The sequence below is a fragment of the Procambarus clarkii genome, chromosome 60 (assembly GCF_040958095.1).
Source record: "Procambarus clarkii isolate CNS0578487 chromosome 60, FALCON_Pclarkii_2.0, whole genome shotgun sequence".
In the NCBI taxonomy this organism is placed as follows: domain Eukaryota; kingdom Metazoa; phylum Arthropoda; class Malacostraca; order Decapoda; family Cambaridae; genus Procambarus; species Procambarus clarkii.
The window spans coordinates 15,513,208-15,538,198 of record NC_091209.1 but is presented as its reverse complement, the minus strand read 5'-3'; the positions used below and the strand labels follow the sequence as shown (position 1 = coordinate 15,538,198).

The window sequence follows — 24,991 nt, the reverse complement described above, 5'->3', positions numbered from 1 at the left end:
TATATATATATATATATATGTATGTATATATATATATATATATATATATATATATATATATATATATATATATATATATATATATATATATATATATATGTATATATATATATATATATATATATATATATATATATATATATATATTTATATATATATTTATATATATATATATATATAGTGACAGAGAGGCAGCTACCCCCTCAATCCTGCCCGTGGTGGCCTGGTTAGGCTCCGCCCTCGCCCCGCCTCTTGCACGGGATTGTGGGCGGAGCCAGTACACGCCCCGCCCACCGGAGGAGGAGCCGCAGCAGGACCCCTTGATCACTGATGCAGGATAAGAGGAATTGTAAAGATAACATCAGGTCTCATGGCGGTTCTATTGCGGGCGCGCTATCTCCAACGGCAACGTGGTTTGCCGTCGTTTGATTAGCCAGATGGAGAAGCAGTGTATGTTTGCTAACACTGTTGTTGTTCTTTGCATCCCCAGAGAAAGAGGCGTTATGGGTTCTCACAGCAGCAAATATCAACAGAACAAAGACTACATTAATAAAACTGTTATGGCAATAAACTATAACAGCTGTAGGTAGAAGAACAACCACGAATAACAACTATAGAGCAAACAACAGTAGCACAAGTAGCAGGAACAAGTGAATTAGCAAGGAAAACAGGGAATAAGATTAAGCCCCACAGGTAGAGAACCAAACCCGTTTGATGTGATAGCAGCATTGGAATCCATAACATGTGTTGTGACTAAAATTATAACGTCACACGTCTGGTAGCCCCCTTCCCCCACTGTATAAAACTAAATTATATTTCATATTTTGGTCAGGTTAGGTTAAGTAAGGTCAAGAGAGGTTAGACTGGGTTAAGTTAGGTAAAGTCAAGAGGTTAGGTTAGGCTGGGCTAAGCTAGGCTAGGTCAAGAGAGCTTAGGTTAGGCTATGTCAGGAGAGGTTAGGTTAGACTGGGTTAAGCTAGGCTAGGTCAAGAGAGCTTAGGTTAGGCTATGTCAGGAGAGGTTAGGTTAGACTGGGTTAAGCTAGGCTAGGTCAAGAGAGTTTAGGCTGGATTAAGTTAGGTTTGGTTGGGACCAGTGGGACTCATAGTCGACATTTTCAAAGAATATTTAATAAACTAATTGTACCAGTCCATCCACCAACAATGATATTACTCGTTGCAACTATTTACCCAAACGTACAAAAACAGACTGTTCGACTCCCTAAAACTTCACGTTTTGTATTATTAAATTAGCCTAAATAACATACTAAAACCGGAAAAAGTAAATAAAGAACCTAACCTAATCTGTACAAGCAATCCTAGGCCTTAGTACATATGAATGATATACTAGGCCTAGGGCTTTTTAAGTTATTTTATTTGTTTTTCCGTGGCCTCTACAAAATGAGAAGTATAAAATGTGTATAGTGTTGGTGGCAACAGTCACTTTTTGTACATGTGAGGGTAGAAATAACCTTAGCTGCTCTTTCATTTTGGGATGAATTTTATTATCTTAAAAAACTTAATTGAACTGTAAGTTGGTGTAAGTATTATCAAGTATTATCAGTTAAGTATTGCCAGTAATTATTATCAGTATTACCATTCAACAAATGGATTGAATATATGCACAAAATTTTAAGGCTGTAAACACACGAGGAAATAATTGATACTGATATATTTTTGAGGCAAGGCCTAGGGCAGGGACAGATGCTCTACGATGGGGTAAATGTAGGTAACAAAAAATAATGGGGTAATATATTTAATGGGTAGCGGGGATGGGGCGGGTAGATAAGGTGAGGGGAGGACTGAGTAAGACTATGAACCTGTGGCGCTGTGGTCTGCGCTGCCAGCACACAACCGCGTCCCCTGGGATAGGATCCTGGCAGTAACATATGAAAGAGAGAGACACGGTGGGACAGAGAGAGAGAGAGAGGCACCGGCAGAGGGAAGGGGGTTAGAGGCAAGAGAAAGAGGGGGGGTTGGTGGAAGGTAGCCAGGTTGTTATCTAGGGGGGGCGGTAGACCCCTCGTGCACGCCTAATGCACTCTATCACCACTATCTCGGCTACCTCCCCTCTTCCCCCCACTGCCTGAACCACACCTATCTTGACCCGTGCCTTAATCCACACACTGACAAAAGGGTAGAAGGGAACGGTGAGAAAGAGGGGGGGGGGGCTGTTATGCGTAGGGGAATTTATGGGAGAGTGGAAGAAGGTGTTGGTTGTGAAAAAGTGTGGTAAACAGTGTAGGAAAGTCTGGAGGCCCTTCTCAGGCAATGCTCGTCCATGCAGCGGTCGACCCCAAACACGCATTCGTGAGTTGTTACATACTGTTTATTCAAAATAGGAATTTTCTCAAATATAAATTAATATTGTTATTTATTAGCATACTGTGCATATTTACGCACTGTTTAGGTTAGGTGAGGTGTTTAGGTTTTGTTGGCGATTATTTGTATTTGTAGTTCGTGAGTGAAACATTTACCAACCCGTCCTCAGACCAAGTCCATTCCATTCAGCGGCCAAAATGCTTCATCCAAGTACTGACAGTACAAATAAGGTCACCAAGGTCTTCCAACCCGTCCTCTTATAAATTACGTCGCTTTTCGCTCGTATGCGCTACGGTCAAATGTCGTCGCAATTCAAAATGGAAATTTATTTTCCAATTAAATTTTGACATTTGTTTCTCCAAAACAGCAAGTTAAGGGTCCTCTTGTAGGTTAGGAGGGCAGGAAGTTCTCCTAAGGTTTCAAAAGGTCATGAAAACCGTTAATTGAAAGTTTCCTTTCCAAACCTAACAGCCTAAACCAGAGGACCCAAAACAGAAAACGGGACAGTACGTTACTTTCCTGAGTCGATTTCGTTTTGAATTACGTCGATTTTTAGTCTGAGTGCGCATACGAGCGAAAAGCGACGTAATGTGTAAGAGTACGGGTTGATGAGGGTTGGCTGGTATATGTACATCTCTTTTTCCATCTACCACGACTTCCTAACCTTCCGCTAGTTGACTTCCTCCATCAATTCCAACTCAATACAGTTTTTAATATTTATTTTTCTTCGGAAACGTCAATTATTTAGTTTTTCATCTGTTTGTCTACTTTATTTCCATTTTAAAACCTCGCTTTTTACATTCACTTGCCTAAATAATCTAATATTGTACACCTATAAACATTTGTAATTCACAGTTTTAAATCTTATATATTCAGGTCTCAAGGGTGCCAAAATTTCAAGGGTTTATTCCTTTATTTGCACATCTTGTGCAAATTTTCCAATGGCCAGGAATAATATGTGTATGGAGGTCTTACGCATGCCCATGCGCATACAGTGTTTTTTTCCTGAAGAATGTGGCAGGCTACATAGTATAATTTATGATTAGTGCACCCAAAAATAACCTATATTCCTTACGGAGAGAAATAGAGCACTCCAAGCAGGAAATGGCAAGGGGACGCATTCGACCCGTTATACCTTGTGGTTACCTTGTGTTGGTTTCGGGGCTTAGCGTCCCCGCGGCCCGGTCTTCGACCAGGCCTCCTTGTTGCTAGACTGGTCAACCAGGCTATTGGACGCGGTTGCTCGCAGCCTGATATATGAGTGTCCCGCCACCCATGTCTTGTACACGTGGACGACAGCCAGGTAATTCCTGCCAGGGTTTTCAACTAGTATGATACTAGTCGGAGCTCCACATAGCTCCTTCACTAGCACCAGTTCAATCACTACAACTTTCACTTTCCGTATCAAGACAAATCCTGATTCATTAATAACACCTTTATTATCCTATTCGAGGTATTCCAACTGGAATTGTATCGCTATCGACCCTGTCTGTCTGTCCGATCACATGTTCATCAACCAGTCTAGGAGTTGTCACGATATCATCGTGACAATTCAGACATCGTCAGTTGTCATCAGCGAATGAGTGGTGACCGGGTAAGATTAACGGTGTTGACCAGACCACACACTAGAAGTTGAAGGGACGACGACGTTTCGGTCCGTCCTGGACCATTCTCAAGTCGATTGTCAATCGACAATTGAGAATGGTCCAGGACGGACCGAAACGTCGTCGTCCCTTCAACTTCTAGTGTGTGGTCTGGTCAACATACTTCAGCCACGTTATTGTGACTCATCGCCTGCACAAGATTAACGGTAATACAATAATAACAATAACTACGTCCATGTCTGAGGCGGTGACTTGAATAACCAGACAAAGTAGCGTCATGGCTACTTAGACTTGGTTAATATTAGCACAAATAACGTGTAGCTAGGTAGAGTACCTCGGATCGATAACAGGTAGCAGGCTGTACATCTGTGGCGAGGGTCCCATAGCCTGCAGCACTCGGGGTAGGCGGTTAGAGACACGCTACTTGCCAAGAGAGAGAAAGGAGCTTAAGAGCAGTGAGCTGGTTATAAACACAGCCAGATAAGAGAAGTGGAGTTGGGGCTAAATATATGCTACTTACTGCTAGCTCCTGCAGGGATAAACACATGAGTTATGTCTTAATAATGATTTATTTATTTAATTTTCATTAATATAGAAATAATTTATATGTATTATAAAAAACAATGTACGAAATAAAATGTGAATTTCTGGGTGCTTGCTTGCTTTTGTGTGGGGGATTGAGTTTCGACTCTTGGGCCCTGCCTCATACTTTTCAACTTTTCCAGCTTTGATATGTTCTTGATCTTTGTGTACTCACCTAGATATATATATATATATATATATATATATATATATATATATATATATATATATATATATGGAGGTTGAACTCCTGCTCTTTGGTCCCGCTTCTCAACCCTTAATCGACTGGTGTAAAGGATCCAGAGCCTATTAGGCACTGCCATGACAACATTTGAATCTGTATATGGAGCCTGCCTTTTATACTTAACTGTTTGGAGCATTTGTTTACTATTCTGACACTGGCAAAATATTTCTAATATACATGAGCTACCATTGTTCGTATGCCAGGCATGCTCTCTTTTTCAAATTGTCTCGTAGTCTACTTTCCCAATTCCCGTAAATATTTTGTATGTGGTGATCACGTCTTCCCAATTTATATTCTCCTTTTGTAACGTAAATATTATTTCATTTAGTAACTGAGCTTAGACTCTCCTCATTAATCATACCCCTCAGCTCTTGGACTAGTCTGGCGGCATGGCTCTGGTCATTCCTCAGCTTCGTTTTGTGTTTAACGAGGTATAGTTGTAGAGGGTGTGTGTGTGTGTGTGTAATTTCCTAAGTGTGTAATTACCTAAGAGTATAATTTCCTCAGTGTGTAATTACCTAAGTGTAGTTACAGGATGAGAGCTACGCTCGTGGTGTCCCGTCTTCCCAGCACTGTCATATAACGCTTTGAAACTACTGACGGTCTTGGCCTCCACCACCTTCTCACTTAACTTGTTCCAACCGTCTACCACTCTGCTTGCGAAAGTGAATTTTCTTAGATTTCTTCGGCAGCTTTGTTGAATTAGTTTAAATCTATGACCTCTTGTTCTTGAAGTTCCAGGTCTCAGGAATTCTTCCCTATCAATTTTATCGATTCCTGTTACTATTTTGTACGTAGTGATCATATCGCCGCTTTTTCTTCTATATTCTAGTTTTGGGATATCTAATGCCTCTAACCTCTCCTCGTAGCTCTTGCCCTTCAGTTCTGGGAGCCACTTAGTGCCATGTCTTTGCACCTTTTCCAGTTTGTTGATGTGCTTCTTAAGATATGGGCATCACACAACCACTGCATATTCTAGCTTTGGTCTAACAAGAGTCGTGAACAATTTCTTTAGTATTTCGCCATCCATGTATTTAAAAGCAATTCTGAAGTTAGAAAGCGTGGCATAGGCTCCTTGCACAATGTTCTTTATGTGGTCCTCAGGTGACAGTTTTCTATCTAGAACCACCCCTAGATCTCTTTCTTTATCAGAATTCTTAAAAGATTTCTCACATAATTTATAGGTTGTGTGGGGGTCTATGTTCTCCTATTCCACATTCCATAACATGGCATTTATTCACATTAAATTCCATTTGCCAAGTATTGCTCCATATACTTATTTTGTCCAGGTCTTCTTGAAGGGCATGACAATCATCTAAGTTTCTTATCTTCCCTATTATTTTAGCATCATCAGCAAACATGTTCATATAATTCTGTATTCCATCTGGTAGATCGTTTATGTAGACAATGAACATTACCGGCGCAAGAACTGAACCCCGTGGTACTCCACTTGTAAATATCAAATCCAACATGGAGGGGAACATCCCCTTCCCTCATATTCGTAGCTTTCTTGTTTAATATGTTGATAAATGCATGTTTCCAGGATGAGGTTTACGAATCTACAGGTCCAAAAGTCCTCTGTTCTAGCTCCATAAGCGTGCGTGTGTGTGTGTTTAGAGGAAATTATAATTATATTTGATTTGTTTATATACTTGACTGTTGACCGATGACCATAGAGCAGGAAAAGAAAGAGCCAAGGCTGGGGCCATCCACTTTGGATTTGAGCTTATCTATGATACTCTTTAGAGATTATATGATATATCTGTTTATATACTTGTTTTCTGGTATCTCTAACACGTAGATATGTTAAAAATATATAAGCTTTGAAGAGTGGATGAGTTTAATAAAGATTATAGGTTTGGTTAGGCTAGACAAGCGGGAGTTATGAGAGTAAAGTATAAGTCAGATTACGCTAAAATGGATAAGATTAAGTTGAGCAAGATTGATATTTATTTCAAATTCATAAACACATTTTACAGAGCGAGTAATTACAGACGTTAAGTACGAGTAATATTGGTCATTGGTTGTGCTCACAAGCTGATCATAATGGCTACTCTCAACGGTGACATCCAGTGGACGCTACCGTGTGTAGCTTTCCAGGATCAATGGCCCTACGCGGCCCGGTCTCTGACCAGGCCTCCTTGGACACTTCTCACACTCATTTCTGTGAGTCTACGCCCCCTCCTCACTCTGCTATTAGGCAACCCATCCTTCTGTTTACATAGTATGTTTTTGTAACTTTGTGGACCATCCTACATATATTGACGTAATGGACAATTAGATAGTAGAATTTGGTACGTTTCACTTTATAGTCCTGAAAAAAGTTAAAAACCAAACTTAAATATTCCTAGGCCTAGTATAGTCGATATATGTACTATAGTAAGTCTCAGATAGCGTGTATTAGGCCTAGGAAGGTTGATTAGGTTTTATTAGCAACGTAAATACAAAACCTTTTTCGGTTTGTCTCATGTTTTTTCTTTATTAAATAATATACAATATAAAGATCATATTTGTCCCAATTCAATAGTACTAAAATCTACTTTCTAATTGTCCATAACGTCAATATGAAGTCCTCACTCCACACTCTGCTGTTATGTCAGCTCCACACCCCTCTGCTGTTATGTGAGGTCTTCACCCCTCTGCTGTTATGTGAGGTCTTCACCCCTCTGCTGTTATGTGAGGTCTTCACCCCTCTGCTGTTATGTGAGGTCTTCACCCCTCGCCCTGCTTATATGAGAGCCTCCTCACTCCTTACCCATCTATTATGAGGGGTCCACATCCCCTCACACTGCTATTATTACAGGAGATTTTTAAATACTACCACATGTTAACTACAAATGATTTGTACCTTCTCAGACACCATCTTAAAGGGACTTCTGGTCATAACGCAAAGCTCATAAGATCTGATCTTATCTCAGCACACCTTATAAATGTTTATTTCATGTAGTACTTCTTTTACAAGGAATTCTGAACCTATTCATCACCAGCTGTGATCTTTGAAAGGATTATGACCTAGTTAGTATCATTAATGAACATAAAATAAAAGTCCCATTTCTTGTATTAAAGAAATAGCCTTGACTTTTCCTATGAAGTTCAGGTAACTTCTGAACTTTAACAATAAGAGGATTTTAAACCCTCTGTATCATCACTTGAATTGTTCTACCTTTCAATGATCTTAATAGGATGCCCGACTATGTACAGAATGTACATAGTCGGTACTTTGTACAGAATTTGGCATTGGATTCATAAACGCCATACAGACAGTTGTGTCATCTATTATGTAACATCGTATGTCTCCAGAACTTATATATCTAATTAATCAAGTTAAGCCTAGCAACGATGTAAACTTAATTACAAGTTGTCTCCACATATTATATCTGTTTATTGGCTGTATAACATATAATATTAACCTAAGGCATTGAAATACACCACAGACACAGTAAGTGTTCAATCAATACCCAGCTGTAGAAATTTAATTACAAAAATCACAAAAGAGAGAGAGAGAGAGAGAGAGAGAGAGAGAGAGACGGTCTCTGGATGACTGTCGTTGTTAATATATATATACAAAGAATCAGGAATGAGAAAAATGTATATTTAACTTAATTATGATTAAGAGTTGAGTTGTCACTGTGAACGTCACCTGCAATAGCCTCATTGTCTAGCTAAAGACCAATATATATATATATATATATATATATATATATATATATATATATATATATATATATATACTACATGTTGATTATGTGAAATTTTGTTGAATAAATACATTTTAGAACAATGATTCGTGCCTGAAATATGGCTTGCTATCTCGGATGCTAGTTCATTGGCATATCATAAATTTAGAATATAAAAAATTGTAAAACGGTAAGAGAGTTACAGTGACAAGTGCCTGAGCTACAAACCCTTCCTTTCCTCCCCTCTAGCCTAGCACAAGCGGCCACCAGGTGTTCACGCAACACTCGTAGCACCAAGAGTTCAGCGCAGGATACAACAAGTTCAAAATTATACTACGGGAACAGATATGAGCTGGGGGACGAAGTGCAGGACGACACCAACTGGGAACGACACTACCTGAGGACGACACCAACTGGCAACGATATTAGTGGGAACGATACCAGAGAGGAAGCGTCAAAGAGATTGAAAATGAAAATTCTAAAGATATATTTTGAGAATAAGAATTCAAGTGGAACGTATCTACTGGCCAGCATAAAGATAGGCGAGTACTTGCACACGCTCGTTGAAACAGATATACTATCATACAGTTACTTAGTTCTTTAATATATATTATGTTTTAGGCATGTTGGAAATAAGTTCGCCTCCTAGGGACTTGTGAGTGTTGCAACTTATTAAAATAAGTCATAGGTTCAGGTAATGGCTCTGTGATTAAATCTACCTTGTATGTCTACCAGATGACATAATATCTATGATGTGTTGTTATGAATATTTTTAATCAATGTAATAAATTCTTTACCTCTGATCTTAGTAATTGTTATACAAAACATTCATAAATATGTTTTTTTTAACTGTAAATGTGCGTATATTAAGTGAGCAAATGAATTTATCTGCTTTACAGATTTCTTCATAGCTTGCAAATGTATTGAAAGAAACTTAGTTTAATACACGAAAAACAAATAAACGGGAATTATTTCCTCACGAACATAATTGAATACTGTACTATCGCCGCCTCCCCCTTCCCCCGCCCCAGCAAGGGCCACATCCTCACTGCATGTTGACTATCAAGACTATTAATTATTGTCAAGTCGTTTGTAGCTACTGTCCGACGACGGGGCTACGACATGTTTCTGTAGGGCACAGCAATAAAGCTTGTTATCCCCGGCAACGGTATGCGTGGGTGAGCCTTATTGAATCACGCCACACAACTTGAATTCCGATGCATTTGGTTGGCTACAGTGACATTTTTTTAAGTGTATATAACTTAAATATTTGTCAGTATCACGGTGCTAAATTAATAATGTTTAGCAGACAAACATTTTGATGCCTTTTTTAAAGGTGCTGTTCTGTTGCATAATTCGATTACACAATTATTTTTTATTAAGACGAGGCTGCAAAATCTTTCTTCATCCGGCATGCATGACTGGATCCTCAGTATCTATTAGGCTGTTAGTGGACATGGGTGGTGTCGTGTGGTGGGGCCGCGGTCCAGCAAACCACACCGCAAGTTATAAGGACTGTATCAGCCTCCCATAAAGATCCTCCATGCTATATATAGCCTGTGAAAACAAAAAACAAAAAGGTCGCAACCAGAGAAGTTACTCGCGAGGGAGCCGTATTTAGTGTGGTCGAGTGCTCTTGTGTTGGGGACGGGCGAGCGGACGCCACCCTCGTTGGGACATTATCTTGCGACTTTCACTGTAATTTTAAGGCCATCACCATCCTCTTGAGCCATCGCTGCTGCTTCACAAGCCGCTGACGAAGGTGCGTACTAAGACAATATCAACGGGAGGGGGAAGGGAACATGTCCAACGCGGCCAGAATCACAGAAAACACTTGGACACTTTCGAGATCTGCAATTCTTACGTCTCAATTATGGCCGCTGTCTGTGCTTACCAAACAGTTTACGAGGTCGTCTGCGAGCTCGTGTTATTATTGTAATGAACGACCTCGTCACCTATTTAGCGAATACCAATTAGGCTGCCATGATCGATGTAATGGGTACAGATCATTTAAGAGCTTCGTGCCTCTGGCTATCACTTTTCACGCTGATAATTGGTCGGAATATTGCATGCAATGTCAAACTCGATCGCAACAAACGAAAATCATAATAACACGTTAAGTAAATGAATAAGTATTTTTGGCGTTTGCTAAAACAAAATTATCCATGGCCTTTGAACATTACACTATTGATCTCATAAACAATTAAAGCAGGCTATATAAACCTTGACTTACGAAAAGTACTTTAGAAGGTAGACATTACGTTTTGAGAAGTAAATGACAATTATTGAACAAAAAGTTTTATATAATTAATTTCAGTAAAGTATTACTTCTCAGGATACAATGAGGAGGACGTTGACATAGTTACCCGTGTCTTCACTTAATTTAATTTATCCTCTTATTACAGAATTCAGAGTAAACATATGTTTTAAATATATACATTACTCAGGCCCTGTCAGTCAGGGATTCAGGTTTGAAATAAACTTAAGAAAATCCAATTCCTCGGTCGGTCAGGTTATAAATTGACGTCAACAGTCTAAACTTAACTGTCTCTTAGGAAAATAATGTACATAATTTTTTGTAACTTTGTAATTCTGTAAATCGACTATAAATGTACACAGATTTATGAACAAAGTTTCTGAATTTAAATACTGTGAACACTATGGCAGACCAGATCAGACTAGTGTTCTTAATTATTTCCATTATATTCAAAATTATTTTAATTCATCAAACGATAATATAGTTTTATATATATCTTCAAACAGATTATATATTCGTCTATATAGTTCCATTTTCTCGACTTAGAAGATTCTGTTTTGCAGTGTGTATTAATGTATAGGAGTGTTTATATTCAGTATATTCAGTAAACATAGGGCATTACTATAACTGGAATTTTATTACAAAAACAAGACTGAGGAACTATATGTCTTTAATGTTATTTGTATAATGAATGAAAGTGAATACAAGATCACAGAGGGAAATTATTAAAATTGCTGGGCCAGGAACAAATATTATTTCAAATTAGTTGTCTTTTAATATTTTAAATAAGCCAGTGATATCGTTAATAATAAGAAAATATACAACCGTACGATAATGATGTATGGCTTATGGCCCATCATCCTCTGGAAGGTTATTACAGCTCATCACCAGAGCTTGCTGATCAATAGACAGTTTTTCAGCTTTAGAGCTACTATGCTTTAGCCCTGAACAGAGAGAGCCCAGGACTGGATAAGTTCTTGCTATATTAATTGGTATGTCTTTATTATTAGAAAACTTGATATGTAGCAAGTTAAAATATTCAAATACGATCATTGATCAACGTGTAGTAAAGATCAATGGCATTAGTCCTTGAAATAAAATAAATAATGCCCTGGTTTGAGTAATTTGTGAGTTGCCACCACGTGAGTCTAATGGGGGTATCGTTGAATAAGCTATCGTACAGGTATTCGTGTCTATCAACGCTACACTTGGTCGGAAGTGCATCTGAGGTGTATATACTTTACACAAAACGAAACCAAAATTCTAATATAAAGAAATATAGACAAATTAAAAAGGTAGATATCTATATTATTGTACATTTTGTGGCGTCATCCATATATAACCGTACAAAGGAACTTGACACTAATATGACTTAGGTAGAATATTGCAACTAAAACTGTACATGCACACGCTCTATCAGTAGTTCTATCTAATCAAACATGCAAATGATTGATTGCATCAAACTTTTAAGTAACCTCTGCTGAACTAAAGTGTTCCGTAACCCAATAAATTACGATTGTATAACTTTCACGACTTGTTAGGGGTCCAGGATGGACTAGACCGGTGTTACTCTTCATTACACAAGAAATGAAAGTCTGTTTATAATTATATCTTGAAGTTGCAATTAAAGAATTTCGAAAGTGTTAAAAGTGACCTGATCTCCCGTTCTCTTTATTAAGATGAAGAAAATGGATATTAAGGATAAACCATGAAAGTGATCAAATACGTCAAGATAGTTGAGCAAAGCTCGAAGACCTAAACGTATAGAATGGGGTAAAAACATTTATAGTTTTGTTTAACAAAAAAATGATGAGGTATAGCTTCTATGAGGTACAATATAGGAAGCCCCATTTTCCTCATACATAACATCTTGGCGGCAAGAACAAAGCGACCAAGAACATGGCTATAAGAACAAAGTGATCAAGAACATGACAGTCAGAAAGTGGCAAGCACACGACAGAGTATCACGATATCCAGGCTATGTTTTCCCTGTACACCTCACAAGATGACAAGCACGCTGCTGTGGCGCTACACATCCTGTCTTTTGTACCGTGCAGCATATTCTGTCCTGCACCCTGCATCACATCCTGCCCCCCCCCCCTCCTTGCACGGCGCAGCACATACCGTCTCTTGCAACAAACATGCATCTCGACTTGCGTTAACTGTTATCTTTGGCACACATAACCTACACGCTATCTTTGGTGTGCCTTCGCCAACACATGCTACATGAGTTCCAAACTAAATAAGTTAACATTAGAGGAATAAATCGTCACCCCAAACCAAGGAGCATCACCTTGGTATATACATATACATATATATATATATTTATACATACACTATACGCTAGCAAAATACAAAACGAAAATCAAGACACTCCTTGCCTATTGGCTAATATATTTACATGTTGTTATTGTTTTAGATTCAGCTACTCTGGACAAATTGTCCATGTAGCACGGGCTATAGTGAGCCTGTAATTGAGTTCGGTTATTCACGATAACCTTGTTGCTGTGATATCTGGGTCAAAGTTTTAAATGTAGGGCGAGTTTCCTACTTTTCTCACTGAATCTTTCGTTTTTTTTTTAGTAACATTTTCTTGGTGGCGGATATAGATGCACAATGTTCACTAGTGTGTCCCATTCTTCAACTGCTTGTTTAACCATTGTAGTCGCTGTTATATTTACATATAACTTATACTAATATAGTACATGGATCGCTTGACTTTTTGTAGTGCCTTGGGAAGACGCATCGAAGGTTTAAGCGAGCTACTGGCTGACCCCATCAATAGATTTCCTGTTCCTCTTGCATGAAGGGCTTTCTGGGCGCTTTGGGGTCTCCCATTTGGTGTTCCAGGAGGGTGGACAGCTGACAAGAGGGAAGGTAGCGTCCCTGGAAGATTATTTTCAAAGACTGGTCTCACAACAGTTATTATTTTAAATCCCTCATTTGATCTTCCATGAGAGATGTTCGAGTGAGTGTTGGTGAGTGGGAGTGAGAGGGGGAGAGTGGCCTTGGAGGCTGGCACCAAGGCTGGCGGAGGTCACGATGTGGGGCAGCAGCATATTGCTGGTGGCGTAGTGAGGGGAGATGGAGGTACTGGAGGCCAGGTGAGACGAGGTCGCCGCTGGCACCTGGCTGGCTGACGCCGCCACTCCTCCAAGGGAACTTCGAGAGGCGAGGGTTAGCCCACTGGTGACGTGCTGGGGGGCCGTGTGGTCGTGCTGGGGGGCTGAGTGGTCGTGCTGGGGGGCTGAGTGGGCGTGCTGGGGGGCTGAGTGGGCGTGCTGGGGGGCTGAGTGGGCGTGCTGAGAGTGGGCATGCTGGGACGAGACTGCGTGGGACTGCTGGGAACCTGAGTGAACATGCTGGGCGCCTGTGTGGGCGTGCTGAGTATTAGAGTGCGCGTGTGGGAGAGATGCGAGGTCCCCCAAGCTCCCTCCTGCGCCGGGCGAAGAGGGTTCATCCTTAACGCAGTACTGGAGAGTTGTGGCGGCGGTGGACTTGAGTCCCTGGAGAGCGTACGAGGGCAGCATGGGAGGCAGACATATAGACGCAGTCGACACCGCCGGGGAGGTCGTTTGCGGTCCGTACGACGGAGGCGACGACGATCCGTACATAGTAGACAAGTACGACCCCATTGATGGCTCCGACTTCACTGTAAACAAATTTGGGAATTGTTTAATTTTTTATTAATTATATTTGAATAAGCATTTTAATCTACGTGTTCATATTAATCTTCCCCCCCTTTTTTTATGTCTATATGACATTGTAATTCGTATATACAATATGAACCACATCTGTAAATAATAAAAATAGTTAATATAAATAAAATTTGTTAAAGTATAACCCTTCCAACAAAAAATAATATATATTATTAGTATATTTTGATAGCAGTCTTTCTTGTGTATTTTGGTAGCAGTGTTTTAACAACATATATATATATATATATATATATATATATATATATATATATATATATATATATATATATATATATTAGTGTACATTTAGCGATGTGCACAAAATATAGACTGTTCTATATGTACAAATGAACGTGTAGTACTGTTGTAGTACTAAATGTCACTACCAAAACTGCAATAATGTGGTCAACAACCTAACCTATCTTAGGCCTAATATAAGCTGTCCTAGGCCTCATTTTTAGACCTAATGTGGTACATATATATGTGTGCTATCTAGGCCTAAGAGAGGTTAGGGGTGTTGAAGACTATTTTATTTTTGTCCTACAAACTCAATAATAAAAAACGTGACGTTAAACGCTAATTTTTGTGAATAAGCAAATTACTTACCGTTGGAGGCGGAGGAAATCTGGTATTTGGAGGTGGAGGTGGTGGCCAGGGAGGAGATAGCGGAGGAGGAGGAGGTGGTCGAGGAGGAGGTGGAGGAAGCCATGGAGATGATGGAGGATGATCCGGTGGTGGAGCAGGAGGTGGTGGAGGCGATGGCGGTCGCAGTGGAGGACGAGGACGACGATGATGATGATGACTTGCTGTCACTCGACTTTTTGGGTTTACGCTTCCTAGTCTGTCGAGGAGAGAGAGAGTGAGCTTAGTACTGTTGTTCACCCTTGAGAGGGAGCTTAGTGTTGCTGTTCACCCTTGAGAGGGAGCTTAGTACTGTTGTTCACCCTTGAGAGGGAGCTTAGTGTTGCTGTTCACCCTTGAACCTCACCCTTGAGAGGGAGATTAGTACTGTTGTTCACCCTTGAGAGGGAGCTTAGTGTTGCTGTTCACCCTTGAACCTCACCCTTGAGAGGGAGATTAGTACTGTTGTTCACCCTTGAGAGGGAGCTTAATGTTGCTGTTCACCCTTGAACCTCACCCTTGAGAGGGAGATTAGTACTGTTGTTCACCCTTGAGAGGGAGCTTAGTGTTGCTGTTCACCCTTGAACCTCACCCTTGAGAGGGAGTTGAAGGGTCACATTGAACCTCAAGAAAGTTTCTTCACTGCCCCACAGTGGCACCAAAGGGTCTATCTGGTCCCCAGATGATTTATAATTAGTATTGTGGATTTATGGAACAAATTAGCAGGTAATATGACATCCCTAGAGTGTTTCAAACGTAGGCTATACATGCACGAAATTAGGATTACTAGACCTGCAGTTTGCTCTATTTTATATTATATCTAAGCCTCATTTTTGTACGACATAGTCTTACATAATTTCTGTAATAGTGGACAGGAATTTTGTGCTTAGGCTTGTACAGAAGTAGAACTACTGACCTTTCCCAGGATGCAACCCACTACAGTTGCCTAGTTCTCGGGACACCTATATACTACTAGGTAAACAGAAGCTTCAGGAGAAGAAAACGCGCCCAACCATTCTATCCCGCCCGGGGATAGAATCCTGGATTATGAGTCGAGAACGTAGACTACTCTACTACAGGACCCCATGCATTGCAAGATAGCTTTATCGACAAAGGTAATTGATTTTGAAGAACGACTCACCTGAATGCTTTCTTTCTTCATGGTTAGAGGTCGATTGACATTATGAAGCTTGTAATAGAGACCACAAGCGTTGCAGACGGGGTCGCCCTGGCTGTTCCGGCGCCACAGTGACGTCACCGTCGTGTGGCAGTTCGTACACATCTGTCCCATTCGACGGTTCCCTGACTGATGACGTCACACAACAACAAAATTCAACGTTAGGCATTTTGTCATTTTTCTTTTGCGGTAAATTGTGTAATTTGGTTATACTAATTTTTGTTTTTTGCTTTAGGCATTTTGACGTGAATTATTAAAAGATGTATAAGCAATTATGAAGTGATTTATATAAAGATTTATATAATGATTACATTCAATTTCGAATTAAATACTCAGATATTTACAATTATGAAGTGATTTATATTAATATTTATATAATGATTACATTCAAATTCGAATTAAATACTCAGATATTTAGCTATGAATGTTCGTAATAATGCAAGATCATATAAAAATTTTGATAAATTTGCAATTAATGATCTTAAAACACCTAATTTGTTAGACATATAAATGATTCCAAAAAACAAGGTACATACAGAACACTATGATAGGGGGAAACAAGCGTTCAAAGCAAGCATGGCAGCGTTCTGGCAAGTTTTTCCTCTCGTGATTTTGTTGACCAAAGTTGATATTTATAACTTGAGTTGATTAGATAAAAGAGCACATCCTCCCCAAGTGATAGTACTTACAGCAAATATTTGGTCCAACGTTCAACAATGCTGTTGAAGTCAACAGTGTTTACGTTTGGTATTATTAATTTTGTAGAGGGCACGTAAAAAAATTTTTTTTAGGCCTGGTATAGCATATATATGTACTATATTAGACCTAGTATAGCATATATATGTACTATATTAGGCCTAGTATAGCATATATATGTACTATATTAGGCCTAGTATAGCATATATATGTACTATATTAGGCCAAGTATAGCATATATATGTACTATATTAGGCCTAGTATAGCACATATATGTACTATATTAGGCCTAAGGTAGCGTACGATTGCTCGTTTACGTCTTGGACTGATTAAGTTAGCTTCTTTTGTTTTCCATTTTGTAGCATGTCATAATGGAATGGTAGAAAACGTGAACGGTTTAGAGTCCAACGGTACATTTTCGTACGTTTGACCAAATAGTTGAATGAGTACTATAATTATTGGCGCATGGGCTCAGATAACATTACAAGTGCTTGAAACTCGATAAACGTTAAAAGTTGCTGGAATGTAAAGTGTTGTTGAGAATATTAGGATGATTTTATTCTCATTATATATATATATAATCTCCATCCCTCTTTATCTCTGAAAACTCTTATTATATTCTGAAATCAAACCCGTCAAAATATCATGCATGGATACAGAGAATGTTCGAGGAGAATTAGGATAGAATCGAAGAAGGAGGTTGAAGGAAGAGTGGAGGAGGAGGAGGGGTGTGTGCAGGGATAGAGAGAGAGAGAGAGGGGAGGCAAGTGTGGGTTGGCCATGCAGAAGCAAGCGGTGGGGAAACCTACCAGCCGTCTGCTCTTGATGGAATCATAAGCCCTCGTCTGGAGTCCATAGTAGCCGTAGTAGTCGTCAACTGCAACAAGCAAACGGGAAGGAGTTAGTCGCAGTGTGGGTGAGAGAGACAGATAGAAAGGAGGGGAAACAAAGGATAGAAGAAAGCAAGGCAATCGAGAGATTGTGTGGGTCCCCCACACACCATGGATGACAGGAGCCAGGGGTCTGCATAGATGACACAGCAAGGTCCATCCCTATCCTTTTTTGCCCCATTATCTCTTAGCCATCATAGTATTGGGATGGATACGAGACCAGCAGAGAGCAATAGCTACATGTCTAGCAAACTCTGTTCTCCCTGATTCCCCTCATCCAGTGCTTTTGTGGTACCAGAACACTAGCAAGCAGAAAACATTTTATATCTTTGACGGCGACATGAGGGACAATGGGGACCCAATCAACCTCCAAACGGGTCATAGCCTCCTGCCAGTGTAGGAGTGTGAGGAGATGGTGTAATCAAGCGGCCGAAGGTTATGAAGTTATTGCGGGTTGATGCTGGCAGAGGCTGCAGGCTACGCACGCCGCTGTGCTATAGTGCTCTGTTGTTTCCATTGCTACAAGGTTTTGCTTTCATTAGGCGAGAGAAATCATCTTCTCCCCCTTCCCTTAGTTGACTTACGAGGCGTCGTGTGGGCGTCTTCCCCAGCGGACGATTGATGCCGTTGGTACGGGTGTAGAGGGCGCAAGCGTTGCACAGGTAGTGTCCGGTGGTGGCGTCCCTCCTCCAGAGTGGAGTCTGGGAGACGCCGCAGTTGACACACTCTCTGCACTCCCAGGTCTCCCGCAAGGTGGAGTCCACTGTAGCACCACCATACACATACACCGGGTTAAAGTTGGGGCTAACTGACCCAAGGGTAACTCTACCTTATGGGAACTTAATTATGGCTTGCGTTAGATTAACTCTAGTTCATGGAACATACAACTATAACCTGTGTAACGTTAACGCTAATTGAGGTTAATTATTGTCTGCGTAAGGTCAACGCATCAATAAAGGTACACGCTAGGCTATCCATGCACCTGGAGTCTAGTACTTAAATGTTATCCACGCAAACCATACATTTCACAACAATTTAAAATATCACGCCTTAATATAAGACTATCTCGAGTTGACCTACCTGAATTACCCAAATTTCATAAAATCCCGTTTTTTTATGTCCATTGATTTTTGTCTTCATTAAATAATATACACTATAAAGATCGTATTTGCATCAGTTTATAAGGGAAAATGCTACATTTATATATATATTTTATATAATTCTCAGTAAACCAATTTTCCATATTGAGGCTAATTCTTCTGTAGTCATGACACGATACATACAAGTAACAAACCTAGTTATGCTAGCGGGGGTTGAGCTTTGGCTCTTTGGTCTCGCTTCTCTACTGTCGCTCAACAGGTGTACAGATTCCCGAGCCTACTGGGCTCTATCATATCTACATTTGAAGCTGTGTATGGAGTCAGCCTCCACCACATCACTACTTAATGCATTCCATCTGTTAACTACTCTGACACGGAAAAAAAATCTTTCTAATGTCTCTGTGCCTCATTTGGGTACTAATTTTCTACCTGTGTCCCCTTGTCCGTGTTCCACCCGTGCTAAATAGTTTGTCTTTGTCCACCCTGTCAATTCCTCTGAGAATTGTGTAGGTGGTTATCATGTTTCCCACTGCTCTTCTGTCTTCCAGGAACGTGAGGTTTAGCTCCCGTAGCATTTCCTCGTAGCTCATACCTTTCAGTTCTGGGACTAATCTGGTGGCGTACCTCTGAATTTTCTCTAATTTTGTCTTGTGTTGAACTAGGTATGGACTCCAGGCTGGAGCTGTAGGCATGACACGATACGTTCATACATCTGACAGTCTCTCTCTATTCATGTCACGAAACCTACATACAACTGACTGCCTGTCTGAAGTCATGTCATGTGCCGTCTCTTTAAGTCATGCAAGAATGCCCTACACAACAGTACCGTGGGTCACAAACAGCCTATTGCATCTTAAATGTATTATACAATATAGAATATATAATTTTAATCCTAATATATCCCAAGATTATATAAATTGAGAGGTGCAGCCTACCTCTTATATATTGATTTATTTAATAATTTGCATCATTAAATGAAAACATAATAATTATTACATTGAATTTGTAACTTAAATATAATTTGTGCTTTATATTACTTGCAGGTAATATATTTAGATGAGAAATTTTAGACAAATCATATAAATTGGTTTCTTAAATCTTAAATATTTTCAACATCATTATATAACTGTATTTGTGCCATGTATCGCAAAACTGTATTTATAATACTTATATGATTATGATAATTTATGAATCAATATTAATTATTATGGATAATTACTAATATTAAAATAATATAATATTAGGCTAAATTAATTTGAAGGTAAAGGTCCAGTAGCAGACTGTGTACTGTTTGTTGATTGTCTAGTGAGCAGATGTTTCTGTCCTGATATGTAGGTTCATCCCCACTTCCCCACCATGTCACTTTTCCTCACACTACTCCTCCCTTATTCCTCCCCACACCTCTCCCCCCCTTACCCCAGTTCCTCCCCTCCTCTCCCCCCACCACCTGCTCCCCCCCCCCTCCCCCCCGCACCTTGAACAAACAGCCAGGCCACCCAACACCTCACCAGCCTAGTTACCCAACACCGTCGCTCTAAGCTAACTAAGTCTCTCCTCCAACAACCTTATCTCCAGCGGTCAAGACCATGCTGGTGCCACAGATAAGCCTTATCACCAGTGGTGTAGGCCTGCATGTTGGATGCGGTCCTGCAGATAGGCTCACCATAGGCTCGGTATCCATATCCCTCCTCCCCCACCCTCAGCCACGGTTGGCTCCAGAAATTAGAAATATTAAAAGTTTGGAATAATTTCATGTGTGCGTAACCTACGAGTTCCGCGTACATAGAAAATGGGAACCGTTTCGTTTATTTAGATCTTGTTAATGTTTATTTCCTAATAGAAAAGATTTATCTATAATAATGTGACGAAAATACATCTGCGCGTCAGTAAACTTAGCGATCCAGGATTCATCACGCATTCACAGATGCACATACGAAACCTGTGCATCTTTCCTCAATCACGGGGATTTTGTTTGTGTATTTATTAAGCAGTTAATGAATTCCCAAACACACGAGATTGTTTATAATAATAATAACCTTGAATTGTGAAGTCTCGAAGCTCGACAAATGTGTAATCATTGTAAACAAAGCCGCTATTATTGAGAAATGTAATTAGGTTTAGTAAGTGTTTACGTAAATGCTTGATCAATTTCGTTCCATATCGGGTGTGGTCTTAGCGACTGGGCCAGGATTTACATTTACACATCTACTTACGAACCTGTACATCTTTTCTCAATCTTTGGCGAGTTTGTTTACATTGCTTTATTCAACAGTTTATGAGTTGCTCAGCACAAGGAGCTGTTGATAACAATAATAACATTTTATTGGCAAGTTTGAATGCTAGTAAAGTGTTTTAATAAATTTAAAGCCGCCAAATATTGAGAAAAGATGTACTGGTTCGTAAGTGGTTGTGTAAATTGTTGATGTTTCCTGGCCCGGGTCGGGTGTGGTCTAAGGATAGAAGAAGCACAAGGATAGCAGTAGCACATGAGAATAGAAGTAGCACATGCTAATAGAAGTAGCACATGCTAATAGAAGTAGCACATGCTAATAGAAGTAGCACATGCTAATAGAATTAACACTTGATAATAACAAGTACCACGTGAGAATAGCAGTAGCACTTGAGAATAGAAATAGCACACGAGAATAGAAATAGCACATAATATAATTCATAATTCAGGAAAAATTGTGTTATTATGTGATAAATCTATAATTGGCCGAAACACTATGCGTACTAGTGGCTTTAGGTATTGTATGTACTATCTCTATCTTTAAATCCATAATTATGTATGTAACTCAATGGATGTACCTTTACCTGAATAAAAAAAATCTAAATCTATAATATAGCAAATCGCTGGAAGCCTATTGTCCCATTCGAGGCCGGCCCTATTTACACCCAAGAACGTTCTCTCATATATATATGTCTATCCTACGCTTGAAAACAATCCAAAAATCCCACGCCTCTTGTGTTGTAATTGGTTTCCTAAATCCACAACCCTGTCTTTAAATCAGTGTGTATACCCAGGTATTTTTCCTGAATCTAAATCTATAATTGGATAAATAGTTTATCATGTACTATTAGTTGAAGCAACAGCCAGTAGTAGTAGTAGGAGGAGGAGGAACGATAGTAATAGCAGTAGCAATATTAGTGGTGGTTGTAGCAGAGATAGTATTCAGATAGTGTAGAGATAGTGATAGCAGAGGTAAGATCACCATGCTTGAGGTGCATCAGTGTCCGGATATAACAGCTACCTACGAAAGTACTATGATATCTTCATAGCTTTTTGATCTTACTGCTTAACTTTTGGCATTTTTGTAAAAGGTTATCAACTTTAAATATGTTAATAGTATCCAGTACAATAAACTGGGATAAAAGAAAACACTATTATAAGTTTATACAAATACACGCTCACTGTCTGTTGTTGCACAGCCACAGACTCCACAGAGTCACAGGTTCTACATGACAACTACTTTATACAGAAAAACAAATCGACCAGTGAAAAAAAAACAGATAAACGTACGATAGCACGCTTGGAGATCTGCAAATATCAGATACAAATTTGGTAAACATCATCTAGAAACTTCCAGAATTCTATTAAAACCATATAGATTTACATCTTACATTTGAATAGCATTTTCAGACATTCAGATATAACTGAAATCATCTAGTACATCTTTAACTAACAATGCATACGGTTTTGACAATCAGAAAAAGGAGCTTTATCCTACCGTCTTGTGTACGACTTGACCAAACCCTCTTATGGGCGTGTTGACGCGATGTCGTTGTTGGTGAATGATCACTTGTTTGTTCTGGCCTCTCTCTCTCTCTCTCCTGTTGACACTAAAACTTTGACCCATACCCGCCAATAGACCTAAGCCTGTTCTCTGTTGCTTGTGATTGACCTGACTAGTGACCTCTGTCCCAAGACGCTTGAAGCCACACAGCGTGGCTTTTAACACGTGTGAACCAACCACCATTGCTGCTTCTTTACCAATGGTGGTTCTACAAGCGTGTCTAAATTATTCATATGACTCTTATGGGTTCACCTGCGGACCCATTATTCATATGGGTCCGCAGGTGAACCGTTAGCTTCAACTAAGCCTTATCAATCTGGGTCAAATCAGATGAATAATTATAACCCAATTTTCTTATGTTTCTGGCTATAATGCCTGATATAAAAAGATATCTAAAAGACCAAAAATGATGATTAAAAAGCGTGACAAACATAAAAACCTGTTTGTTATTACGCTAAATGACGCTTTAAACCAATCCAAATCTGCCTATATACACCCTAGTCCAGCGCTAGGCTATGGAAATAATTGTCCTCGCTGAATTCAGTTCAAACCAACAAATAGGACCAAATTCTCCTTCAAGGTCTGAGAGGGGCCACATGTATGGGTACTGACTGAGCGTGTGAGTGATATGTTAACATAGTACCTGTCCCCACAGCCGTGAGGTTTATGACAAGGGGGCGAGGGCGGATTATAACTGAGGTACTCCTGTTTACCCGGCTTAAATATGCACCTGTATTGACTGGAGAAATTGGCTAATAGCAATTTCTTTCTTGAGGAACGGATCATAGCTGTTTGTTAATTGGCTCTACTTGTGGTCTGTGTACCTGGTCTCTAGCGTTGGTCTGTGTATCTGGTCTCTAATGTTGGTCTGTGTAGCTGGTCTCTAGCGTTGGTCTGTGTACCTGGTCTCTAGGGTTGGTCTGTGTACCGGGTGTCTATCATTGGTCTGTGTAGCTGCTCTCTAGCGTTGGTCTGTGTAGCTGGTCTCTAGCGTTGGTCTGTGTAGCTGGTCTCTAGCGTTGGTCTGTGTAGCTGGTCTCTAGCGTTGGTCTGTGTAGCTGGTCTCTAGCGTTGGTCTGTGTAGCTGGTCTCTAGCGTTGGTCTGTGTAGCTGGTCTCTAGCGTTGGTCTGTGTAGCTGGTCTCTAGCGTTGGTCTGTGTAGCTGGTCTCTAGCGTTGGTCTGTGTAGCTGGTCTCTAGCGTTGGTCTGTGTACCTGGTGTCTATCATTGGTCTGTGTAGCTGGTCTCTAATGTTGGTCTGTGTATCTGGTCTCTAGGGTTGGTCTGTGTAGCTGGTCTCTAGGGTTGGTCTGTGTAGCTGGTCTCTAGGGTTGGTCTGTGTAGCTGGTCTCTAGGGTTGGTCTGTGTAGCTGGTCTCTAGCGTTGGTCTGTGTAGCTGGTCTCTAGCGTTGGTCTGTGTACCTGGTCTCTAATGTTGGTCTGTGTATCTGGTCTGTAGCGTAGGTCTGTGTATTTGGTCTGTAGCGTAGGTCTGTGTATCTGGTCTGTAGCGTAGGTCTGTGTACCTGGTCTCTACAGGAGCAATATAACACACCTATGAAGAATGACTGTAGAGCTGCTCAGCGCCACACAACAGGACCTCAGGGGTCGGGGGTGGGGGGGTAAATGCCTCCAGGAAGTGTCATGCACTGACCATGGCAGAAAGTTGACGGGCATGACTTTTTGCTTGGAAGTTCAACGGAAGCCGCCCCCATAACCCCTGCCATATGGAAGGGGGGATGATGGTGGGGGTGATTGTATGAAGGTGAGGTGTACTTGTAATGTTGTTATTGTTAGGCCTGTAATGTTATTGTTGTTAGTAAGATTCAGCTACTGGGAACAAGTTCCAAGTAGCACGGGCTATAGTGAGCTCGTAATGGACTTACCAGGCACAGGAGCGGTGCTGTAACTGTTCTGTGTGTACTTGTAAGGATGACTGTGTATTGATAGTGATTGGTAATGAAGGTGATGGGTTTCCCTTAAAATTCTCAAGACTGAACTTCAGCGCTTGGGCACCGCCTTTCCAACGGTTGAGCATTTAATGAAGTGACTAGCGACCCTTTTGTGTTTCGATGAGGCTGGAGGCAGCCTCAACTATTTTCACTTCAAGCTGGTTCCATGTGATTACTGGCCTTATAGTGAAGAAGTGTTTCTTCGCATCCTTGTAGCTCACCCCAGGGACTAGCTTCCAAAAGACGTAGGATATTATATGAATGTTTGTATAGATTCAGCTACTCGGAACAAGTTCCAAGTAGCACAGGCTATGGTGAGCCCGTAGTAGACTTACCTGGCACAGGAGCGGGGCTGTGTGTGCCTTTATATGAATGAGT

At 40.3% G+C, this 24,991-nt stretch overlaps 3 protein-coding genes across 6 annotated transcripts in view; 2 read left to right on the top strand and 1 right to left on the bottom strand.

Moving 5' to 3' along the window:
- Positions 1 to 24,991, top strand: part of LOC123766787 (TBC1 domain family member 2B) — a 425,460-nt gene that overhangs the window by 275,711 nt on the left and 124,758 nt on the right. The window lies entirely within an intron of this gene.
- LOC123751104 (CDAN1-interacting nuclease 1) overlaps positions 1 to 24,991 on the top strand; it is a 201,766-nt gene that overhangs the window by 86,241 nt on the left and 90,534 nt on the right. The window contains exon 1 of one of the 3 annotated variants that reach the window (XM_069307574.1): positions 9,973 to 10,190. The exons of the other annotated variants lie outside the window; for them this stretch is intronic. The gene's annotated coding sequence lies outside the window, so the exon portion shown is untranslated. Of the gene's footprint in view, positions 1 to 9,972; positions 10,191 to 24,991 lie in introns of those variants that run through there. 3 annotated transcript variants of the gene reach the window in all.
- The window catches only part of LOC123766788 (uncharacterized), an 80,468-nt gene continuing 62,165 nt past the window's right edge, over positions 6,689 to 24,991 (bottom strand). Inside the window, 5 exon segments of the mRNA XM_069307563.1 lie at positions 6,689 to 13,950; positions 13,952 to 14,337; positions 14,990 to 15,224; positions 16,146 to 16,310; positions 18,352 to 18,530. Of these exon segments, the coding sequence (XP_069163664.1) occupies positions 13,864 to 13,950; positions 13,952 to 14,337; positions 14,990 to 15,224; positions 16,146 to 16,310; positions 18,352 to 18,530 (1,052 nt within the window). The 3' untranslated portion in view covers positions 6,689 to 13,863.